Source organism: Sinohyriopsis cumingii, chromosome 10 (genome assembly GCF_028554795.1).
Source record: "Sinohyriopsis cumingii isolate HCF-2022 chromosome 10, ASM2855479v2, whole genome shotgun sequence".
Taxonomy (NCBI): Eukaryota; Metazoa; Mollusca; class Bivalvia; order Unionida; family Unionidae; genus Sinohyriopsis; species Sinohyriopsis cumingii.
Genome location: NC_142970.1, coordinates 73,538,206 through 73,554,508, shown reverse-complemented (window position 1 = coordinate 73,554,508; position 16,303 = coordinate 73,538,206). Strand labels below are relative to the sequence as shown.

The following is a 16,303-nucleotide window of genomic DNA, read 5'->3' as shown; positions in this document are numbered from 1 at the left end:
ATATATATATATAATTCTTTTTCTCATATGGTTGACCTAGTTTACTCCGTTCCATTTCAAAAGTCACTCCCAAGTTATTCAATTTATCAACGTGTTTCCAATGTCTCGGAAAACGCATATAACATTTTATGTGCCTCTTTGATATATCGATATAATGCACTCGAACGATACAGCGATAGACGTTTCTCAGCTACAGACTGTATATCACAGTCGTTTGGTATTTTAATACCATTTCTAAAGACGTCAATAATTTCGTTAAAAATATTATTATCGTCAATTTGATTTTTTTCGCCGTTAAATACCACAGTCAAATTTTAATATAAAAGCAAATCCGAGCTGTGATTATATCTTTATCAGTTATAAAGTTTGACTATACATCGAAACTGCACTACTGAGCTCATTTAATGCGAGTTTACATAACTTAATTATCGATCGACCAGCACTGCTGGCTTTCTAGTAGTGTATGCGTTTTGTCTACTTTCGTGGTTTAATGATTCACGGGTTACGCATTGCTATATTTTGCTTTCTGGCCAAAATCAAGGGGGATAGAGGTTGTGACTCAGAATGGGGAAAGCCAAAACACCCAATCTGATTCTACTTTATTTAAAGACGGATAAGGATGAAAAGAAAGTTTACAAAGGAATTAAGCATATGTGTTATTAACACTAATGTCAAATTTATACCCATGCAGATTGTATCTTCAAGGAAAATTATCAAGAGACGAAATGTATAGCATGAAAATGGACAAAGTTGCTCTTTTAAGTTAGGATGCTGAACTGTTTTCTATCGAAAATGTATATATTTATTTCTCATTAGACGTTGGTTTATTTTGTTCTGCGTGACATTATTTACAAACTATATATTCTTTTTGTCAAGGAAATGGTGTTCTCTTCAAATACAGTTTCCACTGCGTTTTCGTCCTTGTATTAAAAGACAACCAGAACCCGTGTATATTCTCCAAAGTTTTGACAACGGACTTGCTTATATAAGAATGTCTAACACTAAAAGCTAGTCTAGTTCGATTAGTTGCTTTCACTTTTACGTCGTCAATAAGAAACAGCGTGTAAATTCCCTGGAACAGATCAGCAAGTAACTCTGATTACTTATTCAGTTTAACCTCAATTATTTATCACAATCATCTGTTAAGGATGATACTGATGTAATAAAAATATGTCTTTGCATTTAGTCTCGACCAGGTTTAGTCCAAACAATGTGTTTTGTCCTATTTCTACGCTCGTGTCTAAAACATAATTGATTTAACTGATTGTTTTGTCTTTTTAAAATGTGCATCAGACGAAAAATATAAAATACATCTCTGAGCATCTGCATTTCCTTTCCTTTTGATTTGAAAGTGGGTCATTTCAGACAGCTACTATGTAAGCTGTTATCGTGGAAACTTCCTAAACAAACAATATGCAATTATGATAAGCATACCAAGTGTTAAGACTAACGTTACTGATGTAGGTTTGATTTGTCGTTCATCAAAGGAATATTAAATTGCTTCTGGAAACCTTTGTATCAATTAACAACGCAGAGAACAAACCCTGGGTATAAACAGGCCATTTATTGTTCCCTGTTTGTTTTTTCTTTCTTTTGTTTTCTTTGCTAAACATTTTAAGATCACTTGTTCTGTACCCATTTACGCCGTATCTAACCATCCTTTAAACTACTTTCTACAGACTTAATCGTAAGGTTCGTGGAGGCCGAATTGACTGTGAATATCTCCATGGCGATGATGCTGCATATGAAAATAATTTCATATCTGCAATTATCGTTTATTTATTGTTTAATTTAGTCGGGATATGTGATTCGTACTGGAGGCAAACGTCTTTTTTTCAGTTAGTATTCATTGTTTTGCGCTGCAGGGATTCTGCCGTCTCCACCTTTTACCACTTCTGAAGCTTTGCAAGTACAATGTTAGCATTTGAACTCCCGACGACGAGCATTAGAATAAGATGAACAAGTGATCTGTGTTTGAAAGTCCAAGGGTATTCTAAATTTCACAAAATGTGCAGCGTCAGTAACAGTATTTTGAACATTACCTATTCCCAGAGAAAGATTCATTATGCATTTTCATTCGTTTCCGTTCTAACAGAAACTGGCAATCACAGATATCTGTGCATTGTGAAAATGGTGCGGTCATTTAACTTGGAAAGATGATCGCTTCTGCATAATATAGTGATGTGTTTTACAAGCGTTCTATATCAATTGTAATTACTGTATTGTTTGGATCTCTCATCACCGTCATATCAAATGATACCAAGTTATGTACACGGTGCAGTCAATATAGTATGAACTAGCTTTAATGGAAAGTTTGTTCGGGTTAAATTCTGCTGGGATGCATGCCTTACAATGATGTTGTAGATTTTTACATACAAAAACAAACAATTTTTTGTTGTTGTTTTTTTGCTGGTTTTTTCTCACTTTTAAAACAAAAATATGACTTAGACCTGTAAGAGAAATTATTCCCATTTAACCCGACATAAACACATCTGCAGTGAATGTGATTACAGCTATTTACATTACATGGAAAACATATGTTGTAAGTATACATCACTGTTCAGTCCTCCTGTCTGACGCTGACACTGACTGTATTCATTGTATCTTTCTGTAATCTCTTGCAATGACTATATGAACTGCATAAGATAAAGACTCAGTCAAAAATATATTTCACAGCAAACAGTTACTACAAAACATGAATCATACTCTTTTTTCTGTTATTGCTCTGTTATAGATAAGTGAATATGTTATATTCAGTAGGTAATGATCTTGACTGTTGAGGTTTAGCATTTTTGTTGGTGATACGCACTAAGAAATTCTTACTCTAAGTGTTTTAAAAGTTTTAGATGTGTTTCAACCGTTCAACATCAATACCTTCCTCTTGGTCGCCATTTGAAGTCATTTCCTCTTTGACCTTTTAGCACAGTTTTAAATGCATATACTATGTTCAGTCACCCTCAATTTTAACCATTTCTCCTTCCAAAGTCATAAGCAACGTCTTGGAATGGTCGTCTGAGCACCTATACCGAGGAAATGGGGCTTACGTGGGCTGAGGAGGCTAATTATGTACCGTGTAATTGTTGAGGGGGCCAAGTTTGTAATTCATGTACTTTAATCGTGCAGTCATTTTTAAGGTATGACCCATGATTTTTGCCCATCGGATACTGCTGTCGAACTAAAATATTTAAACTTGGCGAGGTGATGCTTCTTGATGAGTATGACACGCTCATTACAAAAGTAGGTTACGTTGACCGACAATAATCATCAAATCTAGACGGCTGCATGCATCACCTTTAGAACTACGCCTCTTACAATAAAAGAAAGTTCACTTTGACATAAATTTCATATTTTACTCATTTATGTTAAGTTCAGCGTTTAGCTCATGACAACAAAAGTTTTTTTTTCTGTATGCTTGTCTTTCTTAAAAATATTTTTGTACAATACTAAAACACCTGGAATCAGGAAACTTTGTGTGAGGATGCACCTTGATGAGTTCTACATCTCTTCTAAATATGGGTTCACTCTGACCCATATTTCTAAATTCAATGACTGGGGCTGATTTTGCTTGTGTTTTACTCTTAATGCATACATCATGAAATTAGGTGACTGTATACATATGTCATACTATTACAGCCACATTAAAAGGTCACTTTGACCTACATTTCTCATTTTACTTTCTTAAGGTAATTTTTTGAATCTATCAAGGGTCACATGTGTTTTTGCACGCTATGTACATAGTTTTCCATCAATAATTATGATTCCAGGTAACAGGGTTCATTTTGATGGGCACTACGACTTCACTTCACCAATACGTAATCGTGTAATTATGCACCATATTTTTAAGTTTCACTGACTTGAGTTAACTTCTTTGTTTGATGTTCGTTTCACAAAAACCATTTGTACTAGAATCATGAAATTGACATGATATGCATTCTACCAGGAAAAGTGCAACTTAGTGAGTGCTTGCATCTACATTATGTTGCAAAAAGAGGTCTCCGTGACCTGCAGTTCATGCTTCTGTGACTTTTGTTTCAAATTTATGTGTGATGTTTATTTTATAATATAACTAATTTGATAACTGGATGTATCTCTGTTAGTATTACACGACTGCAGTAAATTTTTAAATCTTTGTATTTCAAAAATTGCCAGATATATTGATTGGAGTCTAAAATTTGACCAATAAACATTGCGATTATTTTGTATGATATTTTGTATTTTTCAAACATTACCAGATATCTTGATTGCTTTTAAAACTGACAAAACAACATTGTTATTATGTTGCACAATATACTGTAACATAGCTGGCAATGACCACACTTTTTTTATCTAGTAATAATCGTAAACAAATACATGTTATATCTTTTAAACCAGTACTTAAGTGTTCACGATCTGACCTTGGTGTATGTTCTTTTTGATCATGGCGGCATTTTCTTCTTAGTTAAAAATGATAGTGATATAGACACGTTTTCTTATTGGATACGAAACTTTCAATTCGTATTTATACAGCACTGTTAATATATTTTTCCACTTTTGTTCCTTGAAAATTCGCATATCTTATCATTGTGAATTTCGCATGTCTTATTAATGTGAATTTTACCGTTAATGAACTTAATTAAACTATTAAACTCGCAAAAACTGTACAATATTGCCAGTTTTGTAGAAATCGGAACAATACCGGTTCTTTTTATACTTTTATATAATTAACCAGAATTCCAATATCTACAAGATGATTCATTCGTGTTCTCAGTGAAGCTTTGCGCAAAAATAATTTTAATTTACTTTGAGTTTTATGTATTTCTTTTGTTATCATAATTTATTTATCTTAGTAAATGTGTTAGTGTATCAGATATTGAACTGAGTTCGTATTTTGTCTTTGAAATCCAGTGGCCATCAGGAACTCACCTAAGACGGTGACAGGAAGCATAAGTATGGGAGGACAATATCATCTGCATATGGAAACTCAGGTAGGATTTTCATATTTCGTCCCTCTCATTCCTTTCCTATTTTTCACTTTATTTGGCTAAAAAAAATGTCAGGCACCAATGCGGAAAAAGTCTTCTGCCTTTTAAGATATGCATTGAACAATGAAATAATTATACAATTTTTATGTATAAATTCGTCACACTTGTACAATGTTCCTTTTTATATCTTTTCCGTTCATTAATATTTCTCTTCTTCAGAGAGACGAATAATTCTCCAATCGGCCTATTTTCATTCAATAAACTAAATTTTGCAATCACGGATAATCATGGTAATGCAGTTTATCGAGTTATCTCATTGGTCAAATGTAAAGCTTAAGGCGTGTGCATCGTGTATGTACTTTAAAGAAAACGATGGACTATCGTAGCCGAACAGCTTACTGAGCATTGTTATTGGACATTAATCAGACTTACTGAGCTTTGTTATTGGACATTAATCAATAGTACTGAGCATTGTTATTGGACATTACTTAGGCCTACCGAACTTTGTAATTGGGCATTAATTAGGCCTACTTAGCTTTTTATTGGACATTAAATATGCCTACTGGTTTTTTTATTGGACATTCATTAGGCCTACCGAACTTTGTTATTAGACATTAAGTATACTTATCTTTTATTAGACATTAATTACTGTTTTATTGGACATTAAATAGGCCTATGTAGCAGGTTTTTTTTGTGACAATAATTAAACCTAACGAACTTTGTAATTGGACATTAATTAGGCCTACTTAGCTTTTTATTGGACATTAAATAGGCCTACTTAGCGTTCTTTTGGACATTAATTAGGCCTACCGAACTTTGTTATTGGACATTAATAGAGTATACTTAGCTTTTATTAGACATTAATTAAGCCTACTGGGCTTTTTATTGGATATTAATTATGTCTACTTAGCTTTGTTATTGGACATTAATGAGGTTACTTTAACAGAAAACATTTAACATTAATTGAAAAATCTAAGATAATAAAAAAAGACTTTGGATCAATACATTCTAGCATCTCGATAGTATGTATCTCAAACTATCCATAAAGTGTTCCACGTATCAACAACCAAAATTTTAATTCCTATTAATGACCTTTAAAGGTCTATATATCTATTAGATAATTACCATAAATTGTTTCCTCAAGGTATCTATTGTCTTCTTTTTGACTTATATTGGTATATAATGATGAAGGGAGATGGAAACAAAGTTATTCCCTTGTGAAAAATAGCATGATTACGTATCGATCATTTGACTGGTGTTATTTTGACGTAAACCAGATTATACTGCAGATATAAATTATGTTTGTCCAAATTATACCCCCTCCAAAAGAAGAACAAAAATCATGGTAGATCAAACATGACTACAATTAAGAGTGACTTAATTTCCTAGGTCAAGGTTGCGTTTCCCAAAGGGACAGTACCTTAATATTCACATTCTAAAAGTTTTATCAAAATAAATATAAACAATGCAGTCTTTAGGTACCTACTAATCTGTACATTTATTGCTGAAAATAAAACGAATTGTTATATTTGTCCTGATGTACTGTTGTAAACTTGGTTATATCTAAATGTCAAAGGGAGATAAATCGGTATAAAACTATCATTTTGCGGAAATATACTGCAATGAATATAATGCGACCTTGCTCTGAAAACTCGACGTTGACCTTGGAAATGGAGTCACACTTTATTTTTCTCATGTGGGAGTGAAAATAACTTTTTTCTGTATTAATTTGGAACTACCGTTCTTACAGTCATGCTACCATAGCGGATTGATGTTTAGCACTCGTTCTTTTGGGCAAGATATATTGGTTAAAATATTTTGACTGGCATTGTAAACATTAATTGTATTGCACCCGTAGAGACTACGTTACCATCCTTTCCTCGTATGTATGTGTGTGTGTGTGTGTGTGTGTGTGTGTGTGTGTGTGTGTGTATGTATGTATGTATGTTTAGGTGTTATCCCCACCCACCTCCATCCTACAGTGATAAAACTACATTTTATACAAATCGCCGTTGTGCTCATACTTCACAAACGCTTTATCCAGCCAGAGCTTACTGAAACTCTTTCTAACACCAGTGATATCCCATCGCCTCTGATCATTGTTGTATGTTTATTGTCAGGATTATTCTGGCGACGAAACTTATAAACGGCAAATCTCTGATTTCCATCATGATCGGGAATAATTCTGATGTAATCCTCAGACCACTGGGCAGTCTATTATCCATACTCGGCACCATCTCTCTGTCCTAGAAAGGATGTACATGTTCTGTATCCCGTCCAACTGTATTCTAAAGGAATCTTTCGACAGACTAGTAGATGCGTTCATGATTTGTTTTATGAATTCACCACAGAAAAGTAGATTATCTTTCTGGAGTGCTTTTGAACTTAAGAGCTCTCTTTTCCAGCTCCTTCATCTCTTTACCTAATTTAGTTTGCTAACTTAGCACAAGTTCTTTTAAATATTCCCTGTGCACTTCCATTCTCCAGAGTTGTTCCCCCATCGAACTTCTCAACCTTTATTGAAACTGTATACGAGTACCTTCATTCTCTCCATCATTCATTGTATCTAAAACTGCACGGCACTCACGATAGCTTGACAGAAACAAAAGGGTTTTTTATTTCTAAGATCGAAAGTATGGATTCAAATATTTAATACATTGATCCAGAATCTTACGTCTCATCAGGGGGCCCCAAGTAGCCGAGTGTTCTAAAGCGCTCTCCGTTCCGGATCACTGCCATCTCACCTCTGTCTGCGTGGGTTCGAGTCTCGGATTCGGCCAATGTGGGTATATGAGAAAGCTTGCCAGTAGCTTCTCGAGGGTCGGTGGTTATTTCCGGGGATTTCCCGGGTTTTTCCTCCACCATGAATACTGGCCGCCATGTATAGCCTATCGTGTGCTGAAAAAATGGCGTTAAACCCTACAACAACAACAACAACAACAACGTCGCATCAGATTCTGAGTGTGACCTGACGCTCGTGCAGATTTTACGTAGGTGTATCACTATAGTCACAAAGAATCAGCACGTTATAATGTTGTATAACAACGGTTTCTTTGATTAATTATACTGTCTGCACTACGACAATAGTGTCAAGTACACAAAAACATTTCATTACCTTATTCTTATTATAGGAGTTGTAGTGATTCAGTGATTAGCGTGCATAACTCACGACATAAAGGGTGTGGGTACTAATCCTAACACAGGACCAATCTGGATCAGCCACCATAGAGTGTTCTTGGTCAAGGCACTTTACTCCGATTGCCTCGGCACTAAATAACTTACTTGTGTTGCTGTGCCGCAAAGCACCCAACCAAACCATCCTTATTTACAGGCAATGGTTGGGAGATGTATTCACCTGACAAAAGAGCGCATCATTGTGCATCTAACGGCGAACCGGAAGTTCAGGTACATCATCGACCCCTTTATTTTAGTTTATTTTGGGTTTTTTATAGAATAAACCTTGTTTTTCTTTGTAGATATGCATTTGTGTGCCTACAGAGGACGGTATGAATGTATACAGCTCTACGCAGTGGATTGACGGTATCCAGTCAGCGATTTCCCAAGTCACGGGTATGAAGAGAAGCAGGTAAATTCTCGTATTTTAATCCTCACTAATCCGTGGTATACCCGCATATTATGTTTATTTGCTCTGAGACCGGAAAAGGTACAGATCCTCGAATTGAAAGAGAACATATATTTGCATTGGACTAAATTTTATTCCAGAAAATCGGTACATTTAAAAGATATTCTAATTCGACTAATTATATTAGTATCATGCCAGTCTAAACTGATCGACAAGAATACATGGGCATTTTGAAATACACTTAGTGATATGCATGAACTGCGTCCGTGAGATAATATGTATGAATCACGCAAACATGATGTACGTCCCATTACGTGTTTTAGTGTGTGTTTGTGTGTGTGTGTGTGTGTGTGAGAGAGAGAGAGAGAGAGAGAGAGAGAGAAAGAGAGAGAGATAATTGATGTGCAATAGTACAAACATTTATGCTCGCTTTAATTTTCAAGTTGGTTCTTTTTTATTATTTCTATTTCTTTAGCATCAATGTGGAGGTGAAGAGATTAGGTGGGTCCTATGGTGCTAAGATTTCACGTAACCACTGGATTAGTGCGGCATGCGGACTTGCTACTTTTCTCACAAACAGGTAGGTAAATACGTACTTCCGGAGATAAGGAACTGGGGATACAGTTGTGATAAAGTTTACGTTTGCCTTTAGGGGCCTTTTGGGTTCCTCATAAACGTCGTAGGCGCTACCCCAACTGCCCCAAGACTTTTTGAGAAATCAGTATGTCACGTGCAGCCAATAAATGGTTAGCATTATTAATCAATGCATATGACTGCATAAACTACAACAATCGTGGTTATGTATTCAGTGAAGGAGAAAACGCAATCATCCACAAAGTCAGTGTCGACAACTCAACTTTACCAGCAACTCATGTAAGCCATATTGATTATTTCGCTTATCCACTGATTGTATTCTTTCTGTGAGCTACATATGGGTCTATTGTAGCAGCAGAGAGGGCTATCAGATCACTTTAGGGAATGGTCACCCTTGTTTTTAGACACAAAAAATAGTGACCCTTCATAGAGGTCAATACCACGTCTACGATTATTGTTTGTCCCAAACAGAATTGTAGACAAGCCCTCTCTGCTGCTATGTTATTCTGAATAATCCTGGGAATCTTCATCTGAATCCTGTTCATTTGTTCTATGTTTCAAGTAATATTCAAGTTCTGATGGTGGTTTTTCTATTTTTGGATTTATGTTCTTTCTTTTTCTGTAATATATCATCAAACTTCTGTATCGATCTCCACCGCAATTTTTGCAAATCTGATATAATCCTCTAACGCCGTTGTTACAACCAACACAACTTCGTGGAGCAGCATGAGGGTTTTTCTTTATAAGATAATTATGTTTTTTGCAATATTCTCCACGACATTTTTTATCACATTTGTTAGCGGTTCCTTGACGCAGCCACGTACAATTGTTCATTATATTAATGACATCTGTTTAATTCAATTTAATTTTATCATCACCCCTACTATCCAAATATTTTATCAAGACCCACACGATATCTTGTTCTAGGATCGTGCAAATTTATTGTTATAAATCCATGCGGAGTAGCTTGCGCTTGTGAGAAGAAATGTCTGAATTTATTATAATCCATGTCACCGCTGCACCAAGTTTGATGAATATTTCTAAGTGTGTGTGTGTGTCTACGCCATTAAATACAACCTTAATATTACAATTGTCTCTGATCACTTCTGGCATTTGTGTATATCGTTGAGTAACATAGATCACATCTGTATTTTTATGTCTACCTCGAGAAATTATTCTGGCTGGATTTGATTGTTTATCTAGCATTACATCATCATACACAACTAAATTATTAATAAATCCGTCTAAAACATCAACGGACGGTGCTTCATCAATATCTGTTATAAACTCTATAACATCATTATTTTCGTCCAGTAATCTTGCATTTTCGTTAAAATCTTTTAATACTTCATAACATCGTTGATCATCAAAGGATGGTGCTACTAAATACAATTTATCCCATTTCAACCATCTCATTATCAGATTAAGTAATAATTGCGTCTTACCCGATCCAGATGGTCCTATGATAATCATTCTGATGGAATTCGGTAGCGCAGGATGATGCTTAACAGGTTCTCGCTGCCGAGTTACTGAGAAATCAATTATATCCATATATATTATAACATGAATTTATATTGTTTACGCTGTAGGGTTAAAACTCCAACTACTAATTTAGCTACGGTTATAACAAAAAATAAAAAAATAGCGTATGGTGGAAAATGTTCTGTGTGCGGTAGAAAGAAATTTTCGTTTTTACCTAATAAACGCGGTGGTGATATTGCTAATTTGATGTCAAAGTTTCCAGGTACTCCATGGGCTAAATACTCAGGAGCAAAACATCTACCAGGATATAATTATTGCGGTCCTGGTACTCGACTCGATATTAGACTTGATAATCAACATTAAAACAAAACCAGACGAGGAACCAGTAAACGCTATTGATAAAGCTTGTCATGTTCATGATGTAGCTTATAAGAGTAAAAATCTACAAGACAGGCATATTGCAGATGTAAAATTAATTCATGCATTAAATTCTATAAAAAATAAAAATATTAGATAATCATTAGCTAATTGGTTAGTAAGATATGCGATGAAAGGTAAATTAGCGTTTGGGTCTGGTAATATATAATGGAATTAATGTATTATTCACCAAGAGGATACTGGAAAGGTAAAGCAGCAATTGGTAAACTTGCTGATGCAGCAGCGGTTAAACATTCTACTGCTAAAGCTTGGTTATCCAAACAGGCAATATGGCAAATTTATCTACCACCACCGAAACGAATTCAGCACGCGTATTTCGATGTTAGTGTTCCTAATGAAGTTCATCAAGCTGATATTTTATTTTTACCACATGATACTGTACGCAGAAAAACATACAAATACGCGTTAACTGTAGTTGATGTTGCAAGTAGGTATAAAGAGGCAGAGCCGCTATCAACGAAAACAGCATATGAAGTAGCCGATGTGTTTGAACGAATTTATCAACGAGGACCCGGACCACAAGGTGGTCTGCGATGGCCACAGCTGCTACAGGTTGATCCTGGTAAGAAATTTCTTGGTCCAGTATCATCGTTGATGAAACAACATAATACCAAAATACGACGAGGTCATATTGCAATTCACCGTGATCAGGCAATTGTTGAGCGATTTAATAGAACACTTGCTGAGCGGTTATTTGGATATCAATACGCTAAGGAATTTATTCAAGATAAAAGATCTCGCTAATGGGTTGCAAGATTACCAAGCGTGATAGCTGCATTAAATAATGAGATTACACGAACAACCAACATGAAACCCATTGATGCAATTACAAAAAAAAATATACCAATACAACGAAAAGATATTGAAAAACAAAAAATATTGGGTGATGTTACAGTTAGATATTTATATGAACCGGGTGAACTTGAAGGTGGTAAAGCGAGAGCGACTGATCCTATTTGGAGTGTTACCACACACAAAATATCCACCGTGACAAGATCCTCAGTTAGACCTGCAATCTACAGATTAGATTCGGCTGCTCCTCAACGTGGATTTACGCGTGAACAACTACAAATATTTCCCGAGGATACACAACTATCACCGCGATCACTTAACTAGCACTGGTGCCAGCACCCCGACGTCGATTACACTCAAGACAGGTCAACATCACATTTTCTCGTGTATGACCGCGACTATTATCTTTTCTGTCTACGGTAAATTGTCTTGAATCATTACTCGAATACCTCCACAGCATTATACAATTGCAACTTGCGCAATTATTATTCTGCTGCTGTTTTAACTCAATTATAAATTCAACATCAAGATCAAAGTCGCGTTTATTTTTTTTTTTATCAGATTGTTTGTATCCGATTAATTTTTTTCTTATTATATCATCATCAATGACGTTAAATTTATTAAAAATTTCAGAAATTATGATTCTACGTAATTGAGATATTTTTCTGACCCTCGATACCGCTAAATAGACTAAATTTGACCACTCAATACGATCGTCTACAATCCAGACTCGTGTATCAGAAATAGTTAATCCCTGAGACGAGTGGATCGTCATAGCGTATCCCAATACCCATGGAGATTTGTCAGCGCGTAATGCATCTTCGACCACATTGACATCAACAGCGACAATATCATTTAATACGAGATTTTGATTCTCAGTCTGTCCTGGAATATCAACATTAATATTCTGTTTTCGTGTATCTGATGGTCTGTAACATAATGGTATGGGTAATTCTGAATATTTTTCTTGATGCAGCTGAAATAACTGCTGTTGTAAATCGTCTCTGATTATTTTTCTGCTTGCTACTATCAAATCGGTGGGTCTCCATAAATTTAAAAAATCACTCACTGAGGTCTCTGAGATTACTCCGCGTATTATTTCACACTGAATTTTGTTTGATTGTAATCTGATTAATTGTTTTAATTCCTTTAAATTTTCATCGAGAGCTCTATGATCATCATCTATTTCTTTGTAATAATCAACGAAAGTTTTTAACCAATTATGTGGAGATGGTCCAACAAAAGGCGGCGGTTGACCATGATTGCCACAAATTATTATAGCGGTATTTTTCGTCAGCAACCAATCAACAAACGTTTTTAATGTATCCAATGACACCGTACATATCTCGTCCCAAATAATTATTTTAGGTATGTATTTTTCTCCCATTCCTTCAGGAGTCCATGTATCCCCCCGCCACCGAAAGAAACTATGATACGTGCATGATTGTACTTGCCGCTGTTTCATCTCCCGTGCAAGTCTATGTCTGGGTGTCAGCACGATCATATCTGAATTTCTAAAAATATTAATTGCTCGAGTCGTTTTGCCGCATCCACCAGGTCCATTGAGATATACTGTCTTATATCTAGTTATTGGATCACTCAACGATGGCGCTTTCGACATTTCTGATATTTTATTACACTTACGATAAAAATCTCTCATTGGAACAACTGCTGATTCTGTATAATTGTGTAATATTTCCTTTTTTATTCTCCATGAACTCCATCGTTCATCATTACTTGTAAATTTCATAACAGACTCTAAATATTTACTCGAAATATAAAACGAATCTGTTGCGACTCTGACTGCGGTCTCAGGAAATCTATTAATCATCGATAATAAATTTAAAGAAACATAAGCCAACATGGAAGATCTTAGATGAGTATACTGTGGGGAGATATCATTTATGTAACTAACGATCGTACCCAATTTTTTTCCGTCGGATAAATAAACACTTTCTCGATTTACAAATATATTTTTCGCTGTTGTATCAGCGATTATAAAATCGTACTCGGCATCATCTAGAATTAATCGTGCGTGATGTCTTTTATGATCATATGCACCACCTTGAGTAAATTTACCTATAATTTTTCTACCGAGATCTTTTGCGGTTTTGAGTTTAACCTCGAGAATTTTAGGAGCTTCTTTGATAATATCATCTTCGGAAACGCCAGGACATTTTTCCTTAAACTCGCTAATAACTTCATCAATACTGATAGAATCTGACATGGGCAACCAAACTTCACTCTCCGCGTGATATGATATAATCGCCTCACTGACAACCAACGATATCAGTACCTCACAATCTAGCATATATCGTAATAAAACTATAGGTACCCAACGTTTTTCACAAAAATGTCTGCCAAACCAAACATAACAAATCTTGTGAAGATTTTCATTAAACGCGAATGATTCAACACAAGCGAATCCAGTCAGATCAAAATCAGGTAACGGTCCATTAATTGCCACTCGCGTCATCTCGTTTGTAGGGTGACCGAATCTTTTAAAGTACGCAGAACAATCTCCGTATCCTAGAAAACTTCCCGGATAACATGCAACCATATCAACCGAAATGACATCATTGTAATTATATTTGGTATTCCATAATCCGCCGTGTCCATATTCGACGCAACTTGCGCGTACATCTTCAAGTAAATCAAATCGTGTTGGTTTCCATGAATTTCTTTCTCTAGCGAAATGAGCGGCAACAGATGGAACGGTAAAGCAATTAGTTAGTAATTTGTCAGTATTTTCCGCGTGCTTGCACTCTAAAAACTTCTCCGCAAGATTTTTCATCTCGTCATGGAGAAATTCTGTTCGATATATTTCACCGTTTGGTCTAACAAACTGATCAAATCCACCTTCCTCATTACTTTTAAATAACCATACCGATACAGGATCGTTTTTACTTATTTCGTTGATAAAATCAAACATACTCATATCTGAGGGGTAAAATCTAACAGTTCGATCACGTGGAAATATTGTTACTGCGCTGGTCCATGCGTGCGCGTTATGATCAATAATATTTATTGAAGCTCCTTTCGATTTATATTTTGATTCGTACAGTATTTCTCCCGTTATTGTCGCTACGGTTATTGGAAATTTTAATATTTTTCCTAACTCAGCAACATCTTTTATTGTAGCACCGGTATCCTTAACTGAATCAGCTCACGAATTTATTTTTTCACGTCTTAAATCAGTTAATCCGTTTCCACGCATCGCGTTTGTAAAGTGTTCTATTACTCGTTCGGCTACACAATTTAACCTTGAAAATTTCATGAGTGTCAGTTTATCAACGTTGGTTTTTTTATTTATCTTATAGATTCCATAAATAACCACTGTTACAGGATACGCTCGCTCATAATACGGTTTGTCAATACCCGTCAACAGACCCGGTCTGGAATTTTTACTTAATATGGCGATTTTATTATTACCAAGGACAGGATCATATTTGTCACGGATAATCCAACTACCTGTTGTTGTTAATACAATAAAATTTACTCTAAAGAAATATTTTTGATTACCCTCGTACTCAGCGATGTAGTTAGTGATAGTTGCCGCTCGCTTGTCATTTATTGTGGCGTCCTTGACAGTATTGCGTATAATCTTGAACGTTGACCATGTATGAGATGCACCATCCTTGTAAAATTCTTTCTTGGCGTCGTGAATTTTATTGATCAAACTTTTATTTTTCGGATCAACCAAATCTCGTATGGTAAATCAGAAGATAATCTGTCGAGATTAAATTTATATTTAGAAGGCCTAGTTTGGGATAATCTCTCAAACTCGTTCATATAATTAAAACAAATATTTAAAGAAAGAATATTATATATACAATGTCTCAATGCAGATGGCTCATGATCGGTTCAGTAAATCGATGCAGCAAATCCTGTAGCGGTGAATTTTGTTGGATGCACTTGCAAGGCAAACGGCGGGGGAGTCTAGGACCAATACCGTGTCTGCGATGTGGTATTGGAGTGCGAGGAAAAACAGGATTATGTGGAAAGAGCGGTGGAAAACGGTTCAGAGAACTTAAAAGATATTATGACAAAAAAAATAATAATAGTGAAAACGCTATAAAATCCGTGGAGGATTATATATCAAGATTTCAGACAAATAATGATTTAAACAAATAATATTATTCCATATATGGAGCAAAATAAATTTGTCCCACATCCCGTCATCAAGAATTACGAATCAGATCGTAATGGTGTCATTAGACACTGTAGGTTGAAGAGATCAAATTGGTGTTGTTAATAATACTGGTTATCAAAGGTTCAACGCTGGAGGAAAGAAACATTATTTCTGCCATCGTTTCATCTACGAATGTTTCTTTGGAGTGATCAATGACGGTCTTGTTATTGATCATATTGACGGGGATCCTCAAAATAATAGTTTATCCAACCTTCGAGTTGTCACACAAAGCGAGAACTCTGCATGTGGTAATACTGGAAG

The 16,303-nt window shown here is 35.4% G+C and overlaps 1 protein-coding gene across 1 annotated transcript in view; it reads left to right on the top strand.

Moving 5' to 3' along the window:
- LOC149790385 (uncharacterized) overlaps window positions 1-16,303 on the top strand; it is a 165,279-nt gene that overhangs the window by 84,143 nt on the left and 64,833 nt on the right. The window contains exons 20-22 of the mRNA XM_089972436.1: window positions 4,885-4,964; window positions 8,438-8,547; window positions 9,020-9,124. Of these exons, the coding sequence (XP_089828562.1) occupies window positions 4,885-4,964; window positions 8,438-8,547; window positions 9,020-9,124 (295 nt within the window). The remainder of the gene's footprint in view (window positions 1-4,884; window positions 4,965-8,437; window positions 8,548-9,019; window positions 9,125-16,303) is intronic.